General features: G+C 39.5%; 1 protein-coding gene across 3 annotated transcripts in view; it reads left to right on the top strand.

The window, feature by feature from the left end:
* Positions 1–26,450, top strand: part of STK38L (serine/threonine kinase 38 like) — an 81,702-nt gene that overhangs the window by 11,526 nt on the left and 43,726 nt on the right. Inside the window, exon 3 of one of the 3 annotated variants that reach the window (XM_086401635.1) lies at positions 829–849. The exons of 1 other annotated variant lie outside the window; for it this stretch is intronic. Coding sequence is in view for 1 of the 2 variants with exons in the window: in XM_086401633.1 (XP_086257759.1) it covers positions 829–892 (64 nt within the window). In the remaining variant the exon portion in view is untranslated. Of the gene's footprint in view, positions 1–828; positions 893–26,450 lie in introns of all 3 variants that reach the window. One more of the 3 variants, XM_086401633.1, reaches the window with a different exon arrangement.

Below are 26,450 nucleotides of genomic sequence, written 5' to 3'. Positions count from 1 at the left end.
ATATCACTGAAAGAATGATGAAGGAAATGGCAACCCCCTCCAGTATGCTTTCCTGGGAAATCCCTTGGACAGAGGAGCCTGGCAGGCTATAGTCCATGGGATTGCAAAGAGTGAGACACGACTGAGCAACTAAACAACAGCAAGAGTGACGACTGAGGACAGCGGTCTCAATCTTCTCTGTCTCAAGCTAAGCATGTTCAAATTTGTTCAAATATCAGGGATTTCAGACTTTTTACTTTCCTGACTACTCTCTTCCACATGTGTTATATTTTGTTAGTTTTCTCTCTTAAAATGTGTGGTTCACTTTTAGATAAAATACAGTTGTCATACAGAGAAACAGGACTTCACAGGTTTGTGGTATCTGGATATATAATGACACAACTTAATGAATAGACTTTGCTTTTCCAGTTCCATAAATGTCAATTTGTGTGTATGTGTGTGTCCAGAAATATTTGGGATTATGGAATCTACTTATATTTAGCAAGTGACCAGGAGACTGAGAAGCAAGACATCAACTAATGAATTTATTAATATCACTGTGAGTAGAACGGAAACTTCATAATTTGGTCAGCGCACTGTCACCCCAGTAGGACAGTCTACTTGGGAAGTGGTTAATTCTAATCAAAATAGGTCATCTTAATGAGGAGTGTCACTGAGCCAGGAGAGCTGATGGAGCCTCTTTTTAATAAGGATACACCTACCAGCAGTGCTCTGGACATAGTTAGCCATCTCTGTCTCAGACAGTGTTGGGAAATACAGGCAAAATCTTGCTTGTTAAACTCCTGTCCCCACCCCCAACAGATTAATGTAATATTCTTCTCTTAACAGGCTCACCAGGTGGTGCTAGTGGTAAGGAATCCACCCATCAGTACAGGAGACACAAGACATGCAGGTTTGAGCCCCGGGTCGGGAAGATCCCCTGAAGTAGGAAATTGCTCCCTACTCCAGAATTCTTGCCTAGAAAATTGCATGGGCAGAGGAGCCTGATGGACTACAGTCCATGGGGCCACAAAGAGTTGGACATGACTGAGTGACTGAGGACCTTCTGTTAATACAGTCTTTCCTTTAGCCAGACAAAAACACAATTGACAATGTTTCAGCTTTCTTAGGAGAAGGCAATGGCAACCCACTCCAGTACTCTTGCCTGGAAAATCCCATGGACGGAGGAGCCTGGTAGGCTGCAGTCCATGGGGTCGCGAAGAGTCGGACACGACTGAGCGACTTCACTTTCACTTTTCACTTTCATGCATTGGAGAAGGAAATGGCAACCTACTCCAGTGTTCTTGCCTGGAGAATCCCAGGGACAGGGGAGCCTGATGGGCTGCTGTCTATGGGGTCACACAGAGTCAGACACGACTGTAGCAACTTAGCAGCAGCAGCAGCAGCAGCTTTCTTAATTCACATTCTGTTATAATCCAGCCTCCCAGAAAGTACACCCTGCTCACTTTTGATTGGGTTTGAGTGTTCTTAAATATTTTCAATTATACCTTTTCTTGGAATTACTTATGTTGATAGTCATTTCTAATTATTTTGGTTCATGCTGTTATTACTCCCAGAAGGTGACTTAATTTTCAAATTGTGAGGACATTTTACTTTGTCCTTTTGTACTACTATAGCACACTGCCAACTATTGAAAACTTCTCCAGGTCAGAACCCAGTGCTACAGCCTAGTGTATGGCATTCATCTTGCTTGTTTCTAATCTATGTCTATTAACTCAGCCTAAGATTGAGATCATGTAAATTTTGAGGACAGCTTTTCCATACTTTTAATTTGTGTCAAGCTTTATTCAGCAAAATCTTAAGTTGTTCCTTATGTATATAATAGGTTATCACAATTTATATTTAGCATTTGTTTTTGAATCCAAATATAATTTTTACCTTCTCTCTATTAAATTTCATTTGTTAAAGTTAACCTTCTGTAAAAATTAGTTTGGATTCTGACTCTGCTGTCCTGCTCTTGGTTATTCTCCAGGATCTATTCATCCTCCAGTTTTGATAAGAGTGTCATTAAAAGCTTTATCTGGTTCATTGTTAGTATAACTGCTGAAGCCCCATAAGTCTTGTATAGAACTTGTCTATGAGCATTCTGAGTTTTATTGCTTTATAAACACATCTCAGCCCATGTTTCCTCATCTTTCTCCCTTACCCCTTTAAAAAACTTGGAGAGTGAAGCTTGTTAAATACCTTTCAAAGAGTCACATAGATTGTTTGCCTCGTAGGTTTGCCAAGAAAAGAAGTAGAGTTACTGGGCAAGACTTGTTCCTCCTGAATCCATGTGGATCTCTAGTGACCACCCATCTTTGTTCAGAAGCCATCTGCTTTATGATCTTTTTTCGAATATTCTTCAAGCTGGGTGATAAGCCTAACATTATTACTGATATTAGTGTTTCATCATATCCATGCTCTTTTGTAATGTTCATGTTAGTATTTTGTAATGTTCATGCTCCTTCCTCATTTTGGAGGATTGGGAGGCCTGTATTCTGTCTTTTAGCAGAGCTCTCAGGTCTCCATAATCCATCAAAGAGTACTTGTCCTCAGCACAGTTCACAGGCAAATTCCTGGTGTGTGACCTTGTCAGCTGGCTGAGTCAGAAGACCTGCAAGGCACTGGGGGCAGCTCTTTTGTGGCCCCCGCCGTCTTGGGCTTTGGTTCCCTCACCCCATGGACTCCACTTCCGGCTGTCATCCTGAGGAGGAGACCAAGGAAGGAGGCCGAGTTCAAGTGGGGGATGCACACTGGACAGAGAGTTCTCTTTAAAGTAGGGGCTGGACCTGCCTCTCAAGGACATTGTAAAATAGAAACATGTAAACTGTAAGGTGGTATTCAAGTGTAAACATTTTAAAAATCGACATAAAAGTAGAGGTCGTTCTTTTTTCCCTGTCATGTGTTAACTACACCGTTCACTTTAACCAGTGTACCCAGGCCTTTTGTAAATTTTCTCTCCTGGACATAAATTCAAAAGCCCCTTTGGTAGCCCTTGATGGTTTTCTTAAGCTCAGCTCACTGTGGGCTTTTTGCTTCCTGATGTCACCCTGAGCTGCTTTTCCAGGTGTCCATGTTATGTGTTGTCTTTTATCTGTGTCTTTTAAAACCTCAGTTCGTTGGAGAGCTCTGTGTGCAGCTAGTCTTTTCAGACTCTTCTCCTTTTCTCTGTTGCACATTATAACCAGAATGCCATTTTTTTTCTTTATACCAAATCATTTCAGTTGTACTTTTTTCTATGTAACTAGAGTGAACCAGGGCATACTGTTTGGTTCTATCTCTTTCCACATGTCTTTCTCACTTATCTTCTTTTTTTAGTTCTCTCACTTTATCTCAGCCTTCTTTCCTAGATTATTCTAGTGATATAGCTTTAAGAATTATTTACTCTAAAACCCAGAAGTTTAAACCTGTTATTTTATCAAGTTCTGTGTGGATATGAAACATCATCCTAGTTATTCTTTTAAATTCATTTTCAGTTTATAATTTACTTTCAATCATGTCTGACTCTTTGCAGCCCCCTGGACTGTAGCGCGCCACACTCCTCTCTCCACAGGAATTCTCCAGGCAAGAATACTGAAGTGGGTTGCCATGCCCTCCTCCAAAGGATCTTCCCAACCCAGATGCTGAACTCAGGTCTCCTGCGTTGCAGGCAGATTCTTTACTCTCTGAGCCACTAGGGAAGCCCAAATTTTCTTTCAACCAAGTTTGAAATGTTGTACTATCTCCAGGGCAGTAATCATGTTTTCTACTTCCTTTGTATTTTCCTTGTTGCCTGCGTGCTTGGTTGTGTCTGACTCTGCGACTCTATAAACTGTAGCCCACCAGGCTCCTCTGTCCATGGGATTCTCCAGACAGGAAAACTGGAGTGGGTTGCCATGCTCCCCTGCAGGCGATCTTCTTGACCAGGGATTGAACTCTCATCTCCTGCAGCTTCTGCATTGCAGGCGGATTCTTTACCTCTGAGCTACTGGGGAAGTCCCATTATCTGGCCCATAGTGGATGCTCAGTATTTTTGTGGGATTAATTAATCAAGGATAGTTTAGCTAGAATTCTGTTCTTGAGAACTTCCTAAAACATATGATGCAACTTCCCCTTTAGAGTCTCAACAGGGTTTACTTTTCTTTCCTCTGAAGTTTTTGTAATTTCTGTTCCCTAAGCATGTCCCACATTCCTGTCCCCAGCAATTGTAGAGTTGAGAGTTACTCTCAGGTTTTCCAATTAACCATTGCTCTTCAGTCATCTGATTTCTTCCCAGTAGTTGTATTCCTATCCAGAATGTTTCTTTCCCTATGTGAGAGGTGGAGGTTAAGCAAGGCATTATCAGGTGCCTTGAGTTTTAGCTGTAGGAGAGCTCTAGCAAATATCCCAAATGTTGAAGTCCCCATTACAGCTTGGTTTCTTTCTGTGTCAGCTTCAGCCTCTAAAATAATCCAGACCGGCAGTTCTTTATGTTTCTAAGTCCCATCCCTTCAAATCGCAGTGATGCTTAGTGGTATTATAACTTATTTTTAGCTTATTTTTATAACGCTAATTTTCTTTCTTTATTTAATCCCATATTCTGGACATGGGTTTGCAGGTGTCTAAGGCTGCATTGTTGCTCACACCTTTCCCATTTCTTCTTCTGCAATAAATAACTTGCTGGACCATTCTCACTATTGTCATTTTTTAAAGAGAGACTGACCAGCTGCTTTCATTGTTGCAGTAATATCTGAACTTTTTCTATCTCTTTTTCCACTTTAAGCTTAAAGTCCACTTGATCAGTAAGTCAAAATTACATAGTAACTTCTGAGAATATGTTCAGAGGAAACAAAAACACTAACTGGAAAAGATATCTGCACCTCCATGTTCATAGCATTATTTACACTAGCCAAGACATGGAAATGACCTAAGTGTCCATCAGTGAATGAATAGATGAAGAACTTATGCACACACACATACACACACATACACACTTGAGACAGGTTCAGAAAAGTGAAACATAAATGAGGTTGGAGAAATCAAGAAAAGCTTCGTAAAAGAGGGGAAATCCATTAGGCTTTCAAAATAAAAGTACAGATGAAGGGAAGGGCCATTTTTATGTTTAGATTTTCCAGAGCTTGGTGGTAAGATTCATTATGGCATGTCTCTTGGTTGATGAGGGGTGAGACCAGCAAATGATGGAAAATAGAGTTAAGTAGTTAGGGTGGAGCCAAATTATGGGGTTTAATAAAAGCCAGGCAGAGAAGTTAAGATTGGAATGGAAAAAAGGAGACAGCTTCGAAGTTTTTGAGCCTCCAAACGCCATCATCCAAATTCTGTATACAGAGCCGTGATTTAGAGAAGGGTGAGATGGCCTCGGGAAGACCCGCTTGAACGCTGGTACCGTCACGTAGGGCTTCCCAGGTGGCGCTAGTGGCAAAGGACCCTTTTGCCAGTGCAGGAGACGTAAGAGACACAGGTTTGATCTCTGGATCGGGAAGATCCCCTGGAGGAGGGCACGGCAACCCACTCTAGTATTCTTGCCTGGAGAATCCCTTGGACAGGGAGCCTGGTGGGCTACGGTCTATGGGGTCGGAGCGACCAGCATGCACGCAGGCACCATCATGTTACTGAAAGTGCAGTCAGGGGCAGAAGTATGGGTGAGGAGTAAGATGCGATGGGAGAGAGATTTCAGCAGATTTTATTAATGAACCCGAAATGGGAAAGGGAGAGGTGTATGAAGGCTGCTTTCCAAGATTCTGATTGGGAGAAAGGTTAGTGCCATGGCTAGAAATGGGGTTGTTAGCAGACTGGCTGTGGGGGAAGAGGTACACATTTACTTTCTGACGTAATTAAATGTAAGTTTTTTGTAAGATGTTTAAGTTGAAAGGAAGAAGCAAGAAGTAGGAATGAAGAGATAAGAAGGTGTGTTACTCATCCTTGTGGAGTATGCCTTACAGGCATAGGGAAGGGTGACTTCTCTCTCTGAAAGTTCAAAGACAGAGCCAAGAACTGGCATTCGTGGATGGCTTCTTAAAGATAAATCTGAAGAGATTCTGGTGTTTATGTCGGTTGAAATTACTTTGAAAGTGATCCCTGCCCTTGGTGATAAAAGACATGTAGTGATATTTTAGGAAATTAGAAAGTTTGAAAAGGTATCAAGTTTTCAGTTACCTTTGAAAAAATATCAAAGGAAAAACAGATAATTATTGGTGACTTTCTGGTCTTTTTCTTGTGCATCTAGAAGAATAGGAAATTTATACATATATGTAAGTATACATGTGATACACATATGTACGTGTGATCATACACTACATACGCTTTCATAGCTTGCTTTTTTGTTTAATGTTGCGCCGTAATCATTTTTCCACATTGAATTACTGCTTAAAAGTACTATTCTTTAAAAACTATATTTTCCCCATCATTTAGATTTATATTTAATCAACAGCTTTATTGTTGAACACTTAGATTGCTTTGAAATTTTTTTACTCTGTTAATAATACTATAGTAAACTTTGATAAAATATATATTCTTCAGCGGTTACTTAAATATGAGCTCTTTGAAAGCAAAGACTTCCATATCTGTAGGACTTGGAAGAATGCCTAGACATAGGAGTTGCTTAATTAAAGAAAAAAACAGTTATTGCCAGGATGGAAGAAGACCATTAAATTCTCAGTTCCTCTTACTTCCTTAATTCTGATTCCATGCGTACTTCGGAATCTTATTGTGATTTGGCTGTCAGTAGGAATCTGGTTGTAATGAAATGACTGGCCATGTATGTCCACATGACAGGTGTTCTTCCCTCTGTCACTGTCATATTTGTCATTCTTAACCATTTTTGAGGGGTACACAATACAGCATGTGGGATCTTAGTTCCCCGACAGAGATTGTGCCCCCTGCTCTGGATGTGTTTTCTTTTGAGGACCATTATCACCTTATTTTCCTATGGTAATAAAAGCACATTTTGAAAAACTGGCTGACCCAGTTCACAGATTCATTTTACTTAGGGAAAACTTTAGTAGAAAACTAGAAACTTTCTAATTGTATTAGGGGAAGCCTAGTGTAAAAACCTTTTAACTAAGAGGTATGATTTGAAACATATTTTTGTACTGGAGGCTTCTATTGAACTCTACCTAAACCAAATAAGACCTGCTAAAAGCTGTAGAAATAGATTTATTTTTTATATTCCATCCAGATCTTTTCTGTTGCACCTTATGCTTATGTTATGTATTGCCCCCAAGGGAATCACATAAAGCTGTCACCATGTTCATGTAACACTTGAAATGACTGTTCCCTTAGTTACTAAAGGGTTGTATTTGGTTATGGGTTTTGATCCCAACTGCCCAGGGTTTGGCTTGGCCAGATCAGCTACTGAAGACTTAGATATCTGAATACCTTTCACCAGCATATCATCTGCTCTCACCTGGCTTGGGGATATTCTCTCTGGTATGACCTCTGTGTCATAAAATGTTTCCCAGTTTGTGTTATAGGAAATATGAATCCTAAAAGATTACAATGTAATTCATCATGTTAAAAGATTCTAGAGTCAAGTTAAGGAAATTCTATTTCTTCCTTAGGAGATTTATCTGTTTAACCCATTAATCCTCAAATTTATTTCACACCTGGTACCCATTTTCTCTTAGACATCTAAGAAAAAAATGTTTTATAGAACACACTTGAATAACTGATGCTTTGAGTCATTACTGTGTTGTTTTTCTGCTTGTGAATCAGTTTGGTTCCATTTTAAAGTTTTAGGATTTTTGTTTCTGCTGCAGATTTTAAAGTTTTCTTTATTTTAAAATTGTTACTTTTCTAGTCTGCAATGTATACATTGTTTCAATGATGGATTCATTATGTAGACTTGCCTATGCTATGCTAAGTCACTTCAGTCGTGTCCGACTCTGTGTTGACCCCATAGTTGGCAGCCCACCAGGCTCCCCTGACCCTGGGATTCTCTAAGCAAGAACACTGGAGTGGGTTGCCATTTCCTTCTCCAATGCATGAAAGTGAGAAGTGAAAGTGAAGTCGCTCAGTTGTGTCCAACTCTTAGCGACCCCTTGGACTGCAGCCCACCAGGCTCCACCATCCATGGGGTTTTCCAGGCGAGAGTACTGGAGTGGGGTGCCGTTGCCTTCTCCTAGGACTCATCTAAAAGGAATACATGTTAAATTGTTTTTTTAAGATTTTGAAGTGTGTTACATGTTTGTACAAAATAAGGAAAAATAATGAAACCGACCACAAAGTATCTTCCAGGGAGTTTAAAAACTAAAACTTTACCAGTATCCCAGAAGTTTCCAGAATGCCCTTCCTCTTCCAAGCTGTCTTTAATTTTATGGTAAGCAGAAGAGTCAGACACGGTTTAGCGACTGAACAGCTAGCACTTCCTGGCTTTTACTTACAGTTTCATCACCTTGGAGTAGATCCCATTGAGTCAGTATTATTTTTTAGGTTTGCTTGTTTTTTTGAACTTTATATAAATGGAAACATTCAGTGCATAATCTTCTCTTACTCACTTCCTTTTTTTCCAGTTTACGTTTCTGAGATTCACCCAGGTGGTGGTGCCTTGTTCATTTTCACTGTGGTGTGGTTTTCAGGTAGATGAATGTACCAGAATTTGTTTTTATTCCAGTTCTATTGATGGTCTTATATTAGACCGTATAATAGAATATATGGTCTATAGAATATAATAGAATATATTAGACCATATAATAGAATCTTCTATTCTATTTGTTTCATACTTTTTTTTATCTGTAGTAACAATGTCCACTGAATGTTGTTAGGTATTGCCCTTATGCAGGGGTATCTTTTCCATTTATACCTAGGAGTAGGATTGCTTAGTCATTGGCTATTCATTTTTGCTAGAACTAGATGCTGACAGCCTTTTTAGTGTTTGTGAATCTAGTGTGTGAACTGATACCTCATCAGGGTTTTAATTTTCATTTCCTTGATTAGAACTGTAGTTGAGCATCTTTCATTATGTATATGGGCCATTTTTGTTTTCTGTGAAATTCCTATTTGGGATTTTTGCTCTTTTAAAAATTTTGTTGTTTGTGTGTTTCTTATTGATTCATAGTAATTCTTTGTATATTTAAGATACATGTATATAGTTTAGAACAGTGCCTGATACATAGTAAGAACTGTATAAGAATAACTTACTATTATATTACCATTGTATTTAGTTCTTTATTTTTATGTTTCAAATGTCTTATGCTAGTTTGTAGCTTATTTTTCATTGTGTGATGCTATATGTTTTTTAACCTAGTATTTTAATATGTATAAATTAAGTTTTATATAAAATCACCATGGCAAGTTCATGGGGCAAATGTTACATTTCATAACCTATAACTTTTCAGTCTTCAGTCTCATTTTTGTTGCTGCTGCTCTTTTTTCCTAACCCCAGGAAAAATCAACCTATTTTGTTTCCTGTTCAAATTACTGTAGTTTAATTCTCTATGTTGTAGCCTAGTTAGAGATGCAGCCATCTCTCCAGACGTATTGTAATGATTTGAAGACAAAATATGTTTGGCTCCATTATTTCAAAATTAAATACCCATAACTTAGGGCCTGCCTGAAATCTGTAACAGTTGCCCATAAGAGATTTAAATGAATCCTAAACTGTTATTATAATTGACTGGTTGAGTCCTTATGGTGTTAAATCACAGACTTAAGTTCTTTGAAATATGTAACTTGCCGACCAAGCTGTTAATGGATTATTTTCTTCAGCTTAACGGTAGTTCAGAAATCTGATTATCTCCTGATAGATTCTTCCACATACTAGAAGGATGGTAAAAGGGGTATGTTAACAGATTATCAAGTTAACAACAGTGATGATGGACAGCAATAATGGTAATAACAGTTTCTCCAGATTGACCACTCAAGCGTCGGGTACTATCCTAAAGGCATCACATGTAGTAACCGACAAAAATTTCTTTAATCAGTGAGGAAACTAAAGACTCAGGTGAATTAACTTCTCTAAGATCCAAAGCTAGCAAGAATGGAATCAGATTCAAACTCAGTGAGTCTAGTTGCAGTCTCAGAAGTAGATTCCTAAGGTAGTTATCGACTTGGTATCTAAAGTGTTACCTCATTTAGTTTTAACGGATTCATTTTGATATTTGGCAAAACTAATACAATTATGTAAAATTTAAAAATAAAATAAAATTAAAAAAAAAAAAAGAATTTACCTAAAGCTCTGTATTGTTTTTTAATGTAGTGGTGAAAGAATGGAAAGACATTTTCAACATGGTGGATGGAATCAAAATAGGAGGAGAGCTTGGAACTGGAGTTGCCTGGTGTGTCAGGCTCACATCAAAACACTTTGGATCTTTGAGAGTGGACTGTGGCCTGTGAAAGATTTCAAGAGCTCCATAGCCTTTAATTCAACCTCCACCCCACCCCCCATATGCCATTGTCAACTATTTGGAGAGGGAAAAATGGGGGAAAGGCTTCAGAAATACCACAGAGAGCTCTCACTGATTTAGAGCTTGGCTGGAGTCCTCCTAAAAGATTTAATAGGGGAATGTTATACAACTATTCGGGAAAATAGGTAAACATATTTGAAAAGTGTCCACTCATTAACTTTAGGTTAAGAAAATTTCCCCCCTCATAATCTTTATTTTGAGTTTGAAACATTCTCCTTGGTTCATGAAGTAATCTTCTTTGTTGCTATTGCTGCTTTGTTGTTGTTCTGACCCTCAGTCATATCCGACTCTCTGCAGCCCCAGGGATTGCAGCATGCCAGATTTCCCTGTCCTTCACCAGCTCTTGGAGTTTACTCAAACTCATGTCTATTGAATCAGTGATGCCATCCAACCATCTTGTCCCCTGTTGTCCCCTTCTCCTGTCCTCAATCTTTCCCAGCATCAGGGTCCCTTACTGCTTTGGCTAGTGGCTATTTTCAGATATAATTTTCACTCAGCTGTGGCTTCTTGATTCATTCAGCTATAGATTAAGTACTTACATAAATTAAGGTCAGTGCATTTGCTCTAAAAATTATAGAGTTAAATAAGTGAAAGGAGTGAAACAAATTACAGCTTCTTATCCCTTCTATTTTGAGTGACTTAGCAGAGTTGGAATGACCATGCATAGCAAAGGTGGTTAGGACCGAGGTGAGCCACCGTAGGGTGTTCTGATGATGACTCAGCTAGGGTGTGTATCTTAATGGAAAAGTTTTCAAACTTTGCTGTGGGATTTAAATATTATGCCTTTTCCTTTTGCTTCCCCCTCAAGGAAGGACCAGGAAGGTAGCTCTTTTCCCTCCCTTGTTTGGTCATAACGAAGGATTGCAAGTTAATTAGCTGCATTCAAAGCATCACACAGATTGAATTCCATATTTGTCTTGGAGGGAAGTCCAGACTTCTGTTTGGGGTGATTGAATCTGTGCTTTGTGAGACTGGGTGCAACTTCCTTGTATTCAAGGGTGGGATCATCTTGTCAACTATAAGACATAAGTCACTTGGAAGAAATGAGCCCCCGAAGTGTGGCGTTTTTTTAATGTTTCTCTCTGCCCTCTTTCACCCATTCTGTCTCCCCGCCCCCACCCCATACATCAGAGAGATATTGCACTTGCTTGCTACTTGGCAATAGGATCTATGAGGATTAATTGTACACATTGTTTTCTTTGTGGGTTGGGGACAGAAAATTGCTCATTAACCTTTTCCCAAGTCCCTGAGAAGTACTGAAAACTTTGACAATCAAATATGAACTGTAAAAGAAACATGTAAATAAATATTGGGAAAGCAAAAATAAAGGCACAATTAGACATCTGAGAAGCATTATTTTCTAAATTAGCTCCTTTTATGGTTTGAGTTTAAAATGCCCTTGATGTGTCAAAAAGAAACCCTACTAGCTTTTTTTTTTTTTAATAACGTCATGACCTTCATGCTATTTTGACAAAGCCTGTTTTGTTTGATTTTTTTTTTTTTAACAGGGTGGGGGTTTTATACTTTGCCGATTCCTGTGGGGTGATTATGATTTGTTTCATGGAACAGATCCAGTATTAAAGGTAGAGTGGTAGAGGCTCTGAACCATGAGCCTAATGCTGTCTGCATTTCTAAATATGTGCCCTTCAACAAGTCTTGTCAACTTTCTGAGCCTCTGGTTTTTTTTTTTTTAATCCTTAAATTGGTCTGGGAGAGAGTACTGCAGAGTGGTGAAGAGTTCTGGGCTACTGAGTCTAGCAGGCTCGTTTGGGATATATCATATCAGATAAGGTACATGACTGTGAACCCCATTTTTCCCTACTGCAAAGTGGCAGTAACCTTATGTACTACTCCTTAGGATTAATGTGAGGATCAAAATCAAATGAGACATTGTATATAAAGTGTTAAGCTTGTTACCTGACTCACGATTAATGCTCAGTTTGTTACTATTAATTATATATTGTTGTTATTGTCAGTAATGTCTGAAATGATATTAACATTTTACAAAGTTACGAGTTTGGAATTGGATGATCAGATTTTGAAGTTTTGATGTTTAGTAGCATAGGCTTACTGCTGAGAAAATCTTAAAAAGTATAAGAAAGTAAATACTTAACAGATGGGCAGAATTTTCTAATTTCAGACAATAGTCATTAATAGCAAGGTGTTGTTTAGATGACCTCTCTTCCTGTTCTTTATTTTTTATGATCTTTATTCAAATAAAGATAATGGTTTCTGCGGGGAAAATACTGCTTTTGTTTTATGAAAATTGAAACAGAAGTCCATGTGGTTTGCAGCACCTAGGACTGGCTGAGCGCTCCTAATTCTACTCTCAGAAGTGCCCCTTGGGAGCTCAGATAAGAGATACAATGTACTTTATAAGGAAAAAAGTATCTTCTGTAATAGTCTACATGTGGGGTGTAGTCTGACTCAAATAATAACTGAACTATCCACTCACTCCCTTGTGTAGGGATTATTGTTGATATGGACTAAAAATCTGAAGGGGATAGGGGGTTGTGGGGAGGGTCTCAGAGGGGCATAAAATTACCAGGAAAATAATTTTCATCTTTCCTTACTGGTGCTCTTGATCAAGTCATTGCTAATATGGCCAGTGAGCAGGGAGTTAATCACCTGTACACATGGCAGTGTTTCATTAGCTTATGAAAACTCATCATATCCAACACATAACCCACATTTGTTAAGCACCTGCTGTGTGGGGGGCTTCCTTGGTGGCTCAGTGGTAAAGAATCCACCTGCTAGTACAGGAGACGTGGGTTCAATTCCTGGGTCAGAAAGATCCCCTGGAGAAGGAAATGGCAACCCACTCCAGTATTCTTGCCTGGGAAATCCCGTGGACAGAGGAGCCTGGCAGCTATAGTCCATAGGTCACAAAAGAGTCAGACATGACTTAGCAATTAAACAATGACAACAACATGTGTCGTACTGTGCTTGAACCTGGCCCCTCAATAATGGTGAATAGATAATGTCTCATGCTATAATTTCTGTATTATCTTGGAAGAAAGAAATAGAACTATAGCAGAGTACCTAAAACCTGCATTTCTAAGATCTTTGCTTCATTTATACTTTGGAGAAGGAACTGATTGCCTTTTTAGTACATTAACGACTACTTCCTCATGTAATTGAGTATGCTTTCTGTTCCCTGTTCTGAACCTCAGGATGCCGCTAGAGCAGAATCTCAGGGATCTCCATCTACCTCAGTTCAAGGCCTCATGCATATCCTGCTCGACCATTTTCAGTTCAGTTCAGTCGTGCAGTGATGTCTGACTCTTTGCGACCCCATGGACTGGATTATTTTAGTTTTCTCTTAAATACTAGATTTAATTTCCTTCCTTTTTACCCTCCTCTGTTCTATAAACACCACTAACTACCACCAAATCTGTACTCCTGTTCCAGCAGATCATCTAAAATGTAAATTGCACCACAACATTTCTGGTTTAGAACTCTTTAAAATGCCTTTCTTATCGCTTTTCAAGAAACTGTCCAAATTCCTTGGTGTGGCATACAAGGTTCTTCTCAATCTGGTCCCTGTTTTCTTTCCAGTCTCATCTACTGCACCTTACTTTCTCTCTCCCTTTGCATATGAATTTATTTACAGTTCCATGCTTTCTCACATTGTGAAGGCCTTCTGGTATTTTTTTTTAAGATTATTTTTGGCTGTGTTGGGTCTCCATTGCTGCACATAGGCTCTCTCTAGTTGCGACGAGTGGGGACTACTTCTAGTTATGGTGCTTGGGCTTCTCATTGCACTGGCTTCTCTTTGTTGCGGAGCTCAGGCTCTAAGTACTGGGGCTTCGTTAGTTGTGGCACACAGGCTCAGTAGTTGTGGTACATGTGCTTATTTGCTCTGAGGCATGTGGGATCTTCTTCCTGGACCAGGAATTGAACCTGTGTCCCTTGCATTGCAAGGTGGATACTTAATCACTGGACCACCAAGGAAGCCCCAGCCTTTTAGTACTTTTACCTCCATCACCGCGGTGTCATCATACATTGTATTGTTGTCATTTGTTTAGACATGTTTTCCACTGTGAGACTGGATCCTAAAGGCAGAGATTTTGCATCATTTAATTTTGTATTCTACCCACATATCAGAGAAGGCAATGGCAACCTACTCCAGTACTCTTGCCTGGCAAATCCCATGGACGGAGGAGCCTGGTGGGCTGCAGTCCATGGGGTCGCATATAATACTGCCAGGCACATAGTGCACATTCCCTAAATGTTTGTCAAATAAATACATAAATGAGGGATTAAGGATGCTCCTATGTGACCATAGTGTGTTACTAATAACATGTGCAGTTCTTAACTGTATTATTCAATAACTAAGTCAGTTTTATAAATCCAGTAATTATGGTATAGCCAATAGGGAAGTTAAGAACCATCTCATCCAATCCTTTCACTTTTTCAGATGGATAAACTCAGAACCAAAGAGACTGAGTAACTAAGGCCACGGTGCACAGTTGAGGAGTGATGGCATGAGGATTACCCCTGGCATGGATAGGCCTAGCAGATTAAAATGGGAAAGGCTTTTAATGTGATAATTGTTGTTTTAGTGGTGTCCAACTCTTTTGTGATAAATTGTAGCCCACCAGGTTCCTCTGTCCATGGGATTTCCCAGGCAAGAGTACTAGAGTGGTTTGCCATTTCCTTCTCCAGCGTATCTTCCTGACCCAGGGATCAAATCCATTTCTTCTGCATTGGCAAGTGTATTCTTTATGACTGAGCCACATGGGAAGCCCTTATGTAATAATAAGCAAACAACTTAGTTTGGGGATATTTTTTGAAAGCTTAATTGTGGGAAAATTTTAATATATACAGAAATATAGAGGAGAGTATAATATATTCCCATGTACCATCACCAGATATTACCAAAGCATGGCATCTTATTTCATCTGTAACCACACTCATTCTTTTTGTATTATTTTACAGACAATTCTTGATAATGTTACAGTATTTCATCTGGGAATATTTCAGTATGTATGGGATATGTTTTTAATCTTTTGAATATAGATCTCTTGGTATTCTGGGAAGTCATTATACTTCAGACAAAATAATGATGCCTCACTGAAGGCTTGGCTCCAGAAAACTGGCAGCCTCTCCCACTGGGGGTAGTCTTCATCCCCTTCCCAGCTGTTCCAAGACCATCAAGTCCACTGAGCCCATATCCCTGAGCTTCATTTATCTGTATGCCCTGGAGAGAGTTGTGCTGTTTTATTTAGATTCTGTTAGATGGAGGTGTAAGGGAGAAAAGAATCGGTGACCATATTAGTAAGGAAAATAGTTGTTAGAGAAAGGAAGATACTCTATGTATAAGGATAAATAGCTTGTAAAAAGTTTATCCACAAGAAACCTTTAAAAGTTCTTGGAATCTTTGTCATTTTTATTTTCTCAAGATTATATTAGAAGCTTCCTTTTAATTATGGATTATTATAAAGTTAGGAAAATGTAAAGAACATTCATGTACCTGATGCACAAATCTTAACTTTTGCTCTGTTGCCTGAGTTTTTATTGAGATAACAAAACATTACAGATAGAGTCTGAAATGCCTTTGTGGCCCTTCCCTTCCTTCTCTCCCCAGACATCTCATCCCGGATGTAGAAGTTTTATTGTCTAGTGTATGTATAGCCGCACACTGAATGGTGTTTTGCCCTTTAGAAAGCAATTTTGTCTCTCCCACTTTATCTTCACAACTCCTGAAGTATGTAGGGAACTATACAGAGTGTTTATTTCACTTCTAAAAATGTACAACCCACTGAATTATCCAAGTTTCACTTAAAAGCTATAGGATATGAGGCAATGTTTTATGATTTACAGTGTATCTCATTAGAAATTGAGTTCTGAGGCTTTTGTATGAATACTCTTCATATGCTTAAAGTACTAAAACTTACCTTTAAAAAGTATAAACAGTGTCATGAGATTGAGAAGGAACCTCAGATGGATAAATGGTCTTAACTTCCTCATTTTAGTGAAGCTTCCTTAAAACTTCCCAGGGCTTCCTAGGTGGCGCTAGTGGTAATGGCTAGGTAATGGCTAGGTGGCTGCCATTGTAGGCGATGTAAGAGTTGGGAAGATCCCTTGGAGAAGGGGATGGCTACCCACTCCAGTATTCTTGCCTGGAGAATCCAATGGACAAAGGATCCTAGCAGGCTACAGTCCATAGAGTTGCGAAGAGTCGGACACGACTGAAATGACTTAGCATGCATGCATAGGTCTTAAAACTAACTCACAAGTAAGTTTTCCATGCACTTTCAAAGAAAATACCATAAGTAATGCTTGTTGACATATCAGGTTGGTAAAAAAGTCACTGAGATGTCTTGCTTTGCATTATCTAATAATATTTTAAAATTAATATCTGTGGAGTTTGCATAAGATTAAAATTTTTTGAAGAGTTCCACCCCCATTGCCCCCAACCAGTTTTCCTAGCTATGTTTAGCATTGTTTTTTTGTTCCTTGGGAGGAGATACAGTGCTCATCCTGTTTATTCAACTTAAAAAAATTCTTTTATTCCTTTCTTTTTACTTTGAACAAATCTAGTGCTGGTAAAAATTTTTGACTCAGTGCTTTTGGAAAGAACTACCTCTTTCCACAAATAGAGGAGCCCTCATACTAGGTCTTCTGAGTAAACTAGTGAATTTCCATGATATGAGGAAACTGGGTGGAGTTTCTGTGGATGTGAGTCCTCTGGAACAGGGACTTTTCAGGTTGAGTATAGGGGAGTAGGATCAGGTTCTAATATTGAATAGCCCTCATGCTGCAGAGTGTTTGGGGATTTCCCATTGGGCTAATCCTGTGCCCACCAGTTTCTATGTGTCATCTGGAGTAGCTGCTTTGAGAACAGTGAGAGATGGCATGCTTATGGGCTCTCTGCCCTTTTATCAGGATGCTGGGAGTTGAGCTCATCACTGTTTTTCTTAACCTGGGCTCCTAAAAAGCTGCCATTAGATTTTGATTACCGCATTCAGGTAAGCTGGAGCTGAGTTTAGCCAACTTAGTTTTTATTGGGCACTGCAGCCCACACTGATCTTTCCCTGTTTGAAGCCCTGCTGACGTCACATAGGCTCACCTGGGCATATTTGTCACATGCACTGATTGTTTTTGTGGGTTCGTATTGCTTTTTTCAACAGATCACCAGATTTTAGGTGCTCAGGTCACCTCTCTTACTGTTTAGGTCTCTTCTTACTAGCAGAGTGTTAGGTGTGTAAGGGGTGCTTATGATGCCAATTATTTGATCATAATTGGTCAAGTAATGATCAGTTACCTAATCATTAGCTGGTGTCTTCTATTTCTTTATTAGCTGGCGTCTTCTATTTCTCTATCTTTGGTCATCCTAAAAGCCAGCTTTGCAACCACCACCTGGTAGGTTTACTGAATATTGAATTTTTTCCCCCTGTAATCAATAAGAGACACTCTAAGTTTGGATGCAACTTTTAAAAAGGGATTTTTAGGGACTTCCCCAGTGGTCCAGTGGCTAAGACTCAGAGCTCCCAGTTCAGGGAGTCCGGGTTCAATCCCTGGTCGGGGAACTAGATCCCACATGCTGCAACTAAAACCTAGTACAGTCAAATAAATATATATATATTTAAAAGAATTTTAAAAACCTTAATCTTCAATTTGGATATTCATTTCCCAGGTGATAGAAATACCTTGGCAAAGGAACCAAAATCCAATTGGTAATTTTAATCCTGGGGCTGAGGCTGGAAGTGAAAGTCACTCAGTCATGTCTGACTCTTTGTGACCCCATGGATTATACGGTCCATGGAATTCTCCAGGCCAGAATACTGGAGTGGACAGCCGTTCCCAACCTAGGGATCAAACCTAGGTCTCCTATATGGCAGGTGGATTCTTTACCAGCTGAGCCACCAGTGGCTGAGGCCGGATGTGCTTAAATCACCATGCCCTTTCCTCCCCCTTTTCAAAAAACTGATACCTAGTCAAAATCCCAACAATGTTTTTAATTGAACTTTAAGAACAGAATCTAAAATTCAGTTAAAAGAGTGTATAAAAATTTGGGAGGAAAACGAAAGAGGAGAGTCTTTCCAACAAGATGTCAAAATATATTTTACAAGCTCTGAAAATAGCCTGGTTTAGTTATGAGAATAAATAAATAAATAAGTAGATTGATGGAACAGAGTTTCAGAATGGATTGTTACCAGATGGTTGTCTCGTGCAGAAGTTCTGTAGTTGCTCAAACTCAGACTCTAAATCTTGGTGCCCATAATTTATTTTCCTTAGATTTTTAAGGTGTTTGCTGCATTCTTAAGCTGATTCTCTTTAGTTCTGTGAAACCTTGTGGTTGTCATATTTGCACAAATTTTGTGTTGGAAAGAGATGAGGAAAATAAAATTTATTATAAAGAACTTGGAGCTCTTAGAAACAAAGTGCTCTATAAACAGAGGCTTATTTACCCAGTTAAAAATAAAGGTCAGATGGGAGACGATGTGGTGGAGTGCGTTATAAGCTTAGGCTCAGTTATAAGGCAGAGTCGGTTGCGTTTACTAGCTCTGTGTCTTTGGGGTGGAGACTTAACTAAGCCTCAGTTTCCTCATTTGTAAATGTGGGAAGCATCTACTTCATAAAATTGTTGTCAAGATGAAAAAATGTTAAATGTTTAGCGCTGTACCTGACACAGAAGGGTTTGAGAAAGTTACCTATGGTTTTATTTTTGTTAATAAAGGCCTTTAAAAGCACTGTTGAAGGGCTTTTGTCTCAGTTAAGTACCAGTTATGAAGAGTTATAAATAAAGCAACTTTATTTTCAAACCAGTTTCACAGTTTTCTTGAGAGAAACAAGCAATTCTTCCCTTAGCAAAAAAGGACTGGAAACTTTTGATTATGCAATGAAGAGAATCAAAGAAAATCAGTACTGGTTCCAGCTACTTTTTTTTAATTTGCTGTGAGAATTTGAGCAAGTTAATTGCTGCAGTGAATTTCTTTCTTTTTATGGCAAATATGAGAAAAGGAAATAGGCTTGAATTTCAGTGGGAAAGATTTAGGTTGGATGTAAGAATCCTCTGATTATAAGACTGCCAAGCAGATAAGAAGGACTCCTTTGTCACCACCAGGAGACCTTTCTGTTCTCAGGTTATTTCAGGGCTACTGTGACCCCATCTAGACACAGCTTAAACCTGGATGGACTTCAACCCACATGATGGTATCTTTGCCAGGATTCTGGAAGCCTCTCAATGTTGGTTAATCCTCCCGCTCATACGGGATTTGATTTGCTGCTCATACAGCAAAACATTCTGATACTTTTTCCCTATTTAGACAAGTAAATGAGGACACCAAAGGTTCCCAGCAAGATTATGAAACTTTTTAAACAGCTTCTATAGCTATGTGGACCAGAGGTCAGGTTAGCACAGTGGAGGAAGGTTAGCACAGCCTTGTTCCTGATAGAAGGATGAGAGAGTCGATCCTTTGAAGTTTCTTTAAAACTAGGGATTATACAGCAATTTAAGATTTGTCAAGAATAAGTAAGGTGATCATGTAAGAAAAGGCCAGTCCTTCTCTGGAGTTGCCTTTTGGAAGTTACAGATTTATTTTTTGGCTTTAGCTTTGTTTAATCGCTTGAGTCTGGTCATAAAAGGTAGATGTGATTTTGGAACAACAGAATAATAGCTCTGGAGTCAGACAGGGTTGAAACCCCAACTCTGCTACTCACTAGTTAAGAGGCCTCTGGCAAATGACTTCATCTCTCCGAGCCTCAGTTTCGCAGGAACATAGAAATAGTATCCCCGCCCCTGGTTGTCGTGAGGTGACCTGAGAGGAGGCGCACAGTACCACCTGGCACTTCAGATCGGCTGTGATGATGACAGTGACGATCATGATAATGAGAAGGACATTGATTGGTTGCCTTCTAGAGGATTATTATCTAAGCTGGGAAGTTTCTGCTGAAGAATAATTTGACATTATTAAAAATCTATATATGCTGGTCCAAAATAATAGGGTCTACACAACAGGGTCTTAATGTCGCATCTGAGTCACAGAAAGTTTTACTTAGTCTGGAAAGTTATATTTCTGCATATATTTTCAGCCTTTGAGCTTTGTGACACTTTGTATTTGATACTGTTGATTTATAGAGGAAAGTGCCTTGCTGCTGTTGTAATAACTACAGTTCCCGCATGGACTAAAGCATGCTCTGATTTTTTCTTAAATTGTATAAATGGAAATTGTTTCAATATTGGCATTATGGTATGATTTAAGCTGGGCAAAGAATGTAAATCAGGCAGCTTACAAAAGAAGAAATAATTATTTTAAATACATGAAAATTGGTTAACTCATTGTATGTGTATAACTCAGTCACGTCTGACTCTGTGACCCCATGGACTGTAGGTTGCCAGTTCCTTCTCCAGGGGACCTTCCCAATCCAGGGACTGAACTTGCGTCTCCTGAATTGGCAGCAGATTCTTTACCACTGAGCTACCTGGGAGCTCATTGTAGTCAAAGAAATGCATAATCAAAACTAAGATGTCCTATTGGGCTGGCCAAGATTAAAAAGATGGACAGTGACTAGTTTTGGTTCTCTCATGTAACTGTGGTTGACCAATTGGTTTTATATCTCTGGAAAGCAACCTTGCTGTGTGTATCGAAATTTTAAATGTGAATGATTTGACTTAGCAGTTGCATGTCTAGAAGAATATAATAAGGAAATAGGAGAAAGCATGCACAATCTATGATCTAATATATTCATTGTAGCATTGTGAAAAATCCCCTCCTCATCCATCAGTGGAGACCATTTGAACATTGGTTTAGTGGACACTGGTTAAAAAGTATGGCAGTGTAGAGAATGAAGTGTGCTTGGACCCTCAGTCACAGAGGAACCAAGTTCAAATCCTAGTTCCACCAAGTTCTTGGGCAAATTACTTAATCCAGCTAAGTCTCACTGCCCTCTTCTCTAATAAAGGCACATTCATTTTAGGGGTCTTGTGAGGATTAAGTAGGGGCTTCTCAGGTGGCTCAGTGGTGAAGAATCCATCTGCCAAGCAGGAGATGCAGGTTTGATCCCTGAATTGGGAAGATCCCCTAGAGAAGGAAAGGACAACCCACTGTAGTATTCTTGCCTGGGAAATCCCACGGATGGAGGAGCCTGGTGGGCTACAGTCCATGGAGTCCCAAAGAGTCCTACAGGACTGAGCGACTAAGCAGCAGCAGAAGATTAAGTGAGATGATACACAAAGCACAGTGTCTAGTACAAAACAATTCATTATATGTTAGTATAATATGTTATTATATGTTAGTAAATATTATTACTATTTGTTGCTTAAAAAGGATAAAGTGGATCTGTTGGAATTAACACTGAAGGATGTCTGCAAGTTAGTCAGGGAAAAAGCCAGTTACAGAACATTTTATATAAATGCATTTTGTTGAAACTGTGTGTGTGTGTGTGTGTTTATATGGACATTAAAGTTTTGGAAGGCCATAACAACAGTTAGCATTTAATGAGCCCTTGACTAAATCTCAGGCACTATTCTAAGTGCTTTAACTCGTATCAATCAACTACTTTATTAAAATTGGTTAATATGTTTTAAGTAGTTGGAATAATACCTACACTTTGTAAAGTACTTAATCAACACTAGTTATAATTCTCACCTGCTTTCATGGTCTCTGTTTATAGAAAAGGACACCAACACCCTGAGAGGTCTTCCAGTTCTTAAGCAGCAGAACCAGAATTTAATGCAGGCAGTCTGACTCCAGTCCGTTACCCTACAGTGAAAACTGGATTTTAGAGTGATGAGGTCACTTTTGATTGACACTATATACTTTTAGATATTTTCACATTTTTTACAAGACAGATATTTCTTTCATAAATAGAAAAAAAAGATATTTTTAGCTTCAAAAAACGTTTATTGTTATATTTTAGAAACCTTGTTTCATCCGTTATAGAATACCTATGGCAAATTCCAGAGACCTGAATATTTGTGCACTTAGGTTTGCCATCATGCTAAATTATCTTGGACAAGGAGCATACAGGACCCCATTACAGTATATATGGTTTAGAGAAACTCACTTTGGAGCATAATTTTATAAGGAAATAATTATAGGTAGAGGTAGAGCCCCAAACTAAATCTGTATCGCTTGTGTGTGTGTCCAGACTGTGACTCCATGGACTGTAACCCATCAGGCTCCTCTGCCCATGGGGGGATCCTCCAGGAAAGAACACTGGAGTGGGCTGCCATGCCCCTCTCCAGGGAATCTTCCCAACCTGGGGATCAAACCCACATCTCTTTATGTCTCCGCCCGGTGGGTTCTTTTCGACTCACACCACCTGGGAAGCCCCTTTGTATTGCTTAGTGGTTGACTAACTTCTGTAATGAGGTACTAATAGCCTTCAAGAAGCCTTTAGTCACAATACTTTGGTTTCCAGAAAGTTTGGGGTTAAAATGTCATTCTTTGGTCATCTGAAAAGCAGGCAGTTATTTGATCCACAGATCCATAGTCCTAAAATAGAAAGCAGTGACTTAGTGTCAGACATGGACTCCAGGGACAGAGCTGGTAGGCACCATTGTGGTCCGGGGCTGCCCTGGCGTTCAGTGTTCTGAAGGGCAGCTACACAGAGGCTGCACAGAGCTGCCACCACACTGTGAACTCTCCACATGGACTGGGAGCTGCCCTGAAAGATGAGTAACCTAATCCAAACGTCTCCCCCAGATGTGACTGTGGGCCTCGTGACTGCAAAATGCGGGAGATGAACTCAATAATGGAGTTTCTGTCTTCAGGTTCTGTGATTCTGACAGTCTGGCCTGAGTGGTGAACTAAAATTGTGACCTGAGAACTTTAATGGTATCAAGAAAAGTGTTGAACAGAAATGAACTCATAAGCTGATTTATGGAAGGGTTTGCCAGTGTACTAACTTGAATTACAGGATATCCCCAGTGACAAAAACTGTATTATTTGCTTTTATTCTGTTTTATGCACAGTCTTCCTCCTATATTTGTTTTCCAAATAAACCAGAATTGTGTTCTGAAGATCACAGCTCAGCACAGTTGGTTTGGCCCTGTTTGATACTTAGAGAATAAGTTCAGGTATTAATTATAAAGGGTACTAGTACTAAAAACATTTTTTTCTGTCTTAAAGTTTTCTGTTCTCTGGTGTCTTAATGAGGTGGGTACCTCCTGTTTTTTCTCACGATTGCAGAAGTGAGGTAATCTCTGTGTTCAACAGAATATCTGAGTCTGATGAGTCACATGGTATGTCTGTTTCTAGCTGGGAGCAGTTTTCACTGGTCCCTTGTAATGGTCGAAAAGTCTCTTGGAAGAGTTTGCTGCTGCTGCTGCTAAGTCGCTTCAGTCGTGTCTGACTCTGTGCGACCCCAAAGACGGCAGCCCACCAGGCCCCCCATCCCTGGGATTCTCCAGGCAAGAACACTGGAGTGGGTTGCCATTTCCTTCTCCAATGCATGAAAGTGAAAAGTGAAAGTGAAGTCTCTCAGTCTTGTCCGACTCTTCACGACCCATGGACTGCAGCCCACCAGGCTCCTCCATCCATGGAAGAGTTTAAATCACCCAAAATAACTAATAGTAAGTAGGTCATGGCAACCCACTCCAGTGTTCTTGCCTGGAGAATCCCAGGGACGGCGGAGCCTGGTGGGCTGCCTTCTCTGGGGTCGCACAGAGTTGGACACGACTGAAGTGACTTAGCAGCAGCAGGAGCTCATAGCTACTTAAATCTTAAAATCATAAGCTTGGTGATACCATGTTTTAATTTTAGTCTAATCTTTGCCCTCAAAAATGACTTCTGCTCTGGCCCTTATGTTGTTAAATTAGTCTGATCTCTTTGAGTGAGTGCTTTTCATTTAAGAAGAACAACAAAGAAAAAGCAACACAGTAATTTTAAAATTAAAATATATAAAAGAAATTGATACAATGGAGGAATCTACATAAGTCTCCCCTGAAGCTTTTTAGTGATACAGAAGCTTTAAATATTCTGAATGAATGGGAAAAGTAAAATTGTTTATATTTTTAATTAAAGTCATTATTTAGGAAATTTATATTTTACAGCCTCACTTAAAACTCTTCTGTTTTCAGGTTTTATTGTGTGTGTGAATGTTGACCTGTTTTGTTTTTTTTTTCTCTCTCTCTTCTCCTCTCTTAGAAGCTTACTTCCAGGAAAGTGAAAGGCAAGAGAGTGCAGAGATGACCAGGCTTTTTATAACTGGGCTGCTGAGGGATTTGTGTGCTTAGGCTACTTCCAGAGCTCCTCCTCTTTCCTTTACCAGCATGTCACACCACCTCTCACCACTCATCATTTTCCTGCCTTGCCCACTCATTGGTTGTTCTCTGTCACACCGAACCTTCACCTTGTAGCACAAAACAGTTTTGGTTGTACTGGTGTTATGAATCAGGCGTTATTATCTTCTTTAAAGCAGGCAAAGAAGGAGTAAAGGGGAGTGAGGCTCTCCTTTAAAGCTAGAGCACTCATTTCTTCTCTTATGCTTTTGGAGCAGTAGCTTCCTTACGTGAAATGAGGCTTGAAGTTAATTGAGCTGAGATTTGTGCTGCCTTGCTTTTTGATTTTGGTACAGGCCTTTTGAATCACAGGTGGAAGAGCTATTTGAGAAGTGAGGGGCAGTTTTAGCCCTTGTAAATATGCACAAGTATAAGCCCCCACCCCCCAAATGTTTCCCTACAAAGATGTGTGAGGTATGACTGAAAAACTAGGGAATTCCCACGAGTCTTCTGGTTTGCCTTTAGTTTTTTTTTTTTTAAACTTTACAATATTGTATTAGTTTTCCCAAATATCGAAATGAATCCGCCACAGGTATACCTGTGTTCCCCATCCTGAACCCTCCTCCCTCCTCCCTCCCCATACCCTCCCTCTGGGTCGTCCCAGTGCACCAGCCCCAAGCATCCAGTATAGTGTATCGAACCTGGACTGGCGACTCGTTTCATACATGATATTATACGTGTTTCAATGCTATTCTCCCAAATCTTCCCACCCTCTCCCTCTCCCACAGAGTCCATAAGACTGATCTATACATCAGTGTCTCTTTTGCTGTCTCGTACACAGGGTTATTGTTGCCATCTTTCTAAATTCCATATTATATGCGTTAGTATACTGTATTGGTGTTTTTCCTTCTGGCTTACTTCACTCTGTATAATAGGTTCCAGTTTCATCCATCTCATTAGAACTGATTCAAATGTATTCTTTTTAATGGCTGAGTAATACTCCATTGTGTATATGTATCACAGCTTTCTTATCCATTCATCTGTTGATGGGCATCTAGGTTGCTTCCATGTCCTGGCTATTATAAACAGTGCTGCGATGAACATTGGGGTACATGTGTCTCTTTCCCTTCTGGTTTCCTCAGTGTGTATGCCCAGCAGTGGGATTGCTGGATCATAAGGCAGTTCTATTTCCAGTTTTTTAAGGAATCTCCACACTGTTCTCCATAGTGGCTGTACTAGTTTGCATTCCCACCAACAGTGTAAGAGGGTTCCCTTTTCTCCACACCCTCTCCAGCATTTATTGCTTGTAGACTTATGGATCGCAGCCATTCTGACTGGTGTGAAATGGTACCTCATAGTGGTTTTGATTTGCATTTCTCTGATAATGAGTGATGTTGAGCATCTTTTCATGTGTTTGTTAGCCATCTGTATGTCTTCTTTGGAGAAGTGTCTATTTAGTTCTTTGTCCCATTTTTTGATTGGGTCATTTACTTTTCTGGAGTTGAGATGTAGGAGTTGCTTGTATATTTTTGAGATTAGTTGTTTGTCACTTGCTTCATTTGCTATTATTTTCTCCCATTCTGAAGGCTGCCTTTTCACCTTGCTAATAGTTTCCTTTGTTGTGCAGAAGCTTTTAAGTTTAATTAGGTCCCATTTGTTTATTTTTGCTTTTATTTCCAATATTCTGGGAGGTGGGTCATAGAGGATCCTGCTGTGATGTATGTCGGAGAGTGTTTTGCCTATGTTCTCCTCTAGGAGTTTTATAGTTTCTGGTCTTACGTTTAGATCTTTAATCCATTTTGAGTTTATTTTTGTGTATGGTGTTAGAAAGTGGTCTAGTTTCATTCTTTTACAAGTGTTGACCAGATTTCCCAGCACCACTTGTTAAAGAGATTGTCTTTAATCCATTGTATATT

Source organism: Bos grunniens, chromosome 5 (genome assembly GCF_055505025.1).
Source record: "Bos grunniens cultivar Pamir isolate PY7600 chromosome 5, Bosgru_T2T1.0, whole genome shotgun sequence".
Lineage (NCBI taxonomy): Eukaryota > Metazoa > Chordata > Mammalia > Artiodactyla > Bovidae > Bos > Bos grunniens.
This window is presented reverse-complemented; position numbering and strand designations above follow the sequence as displayed.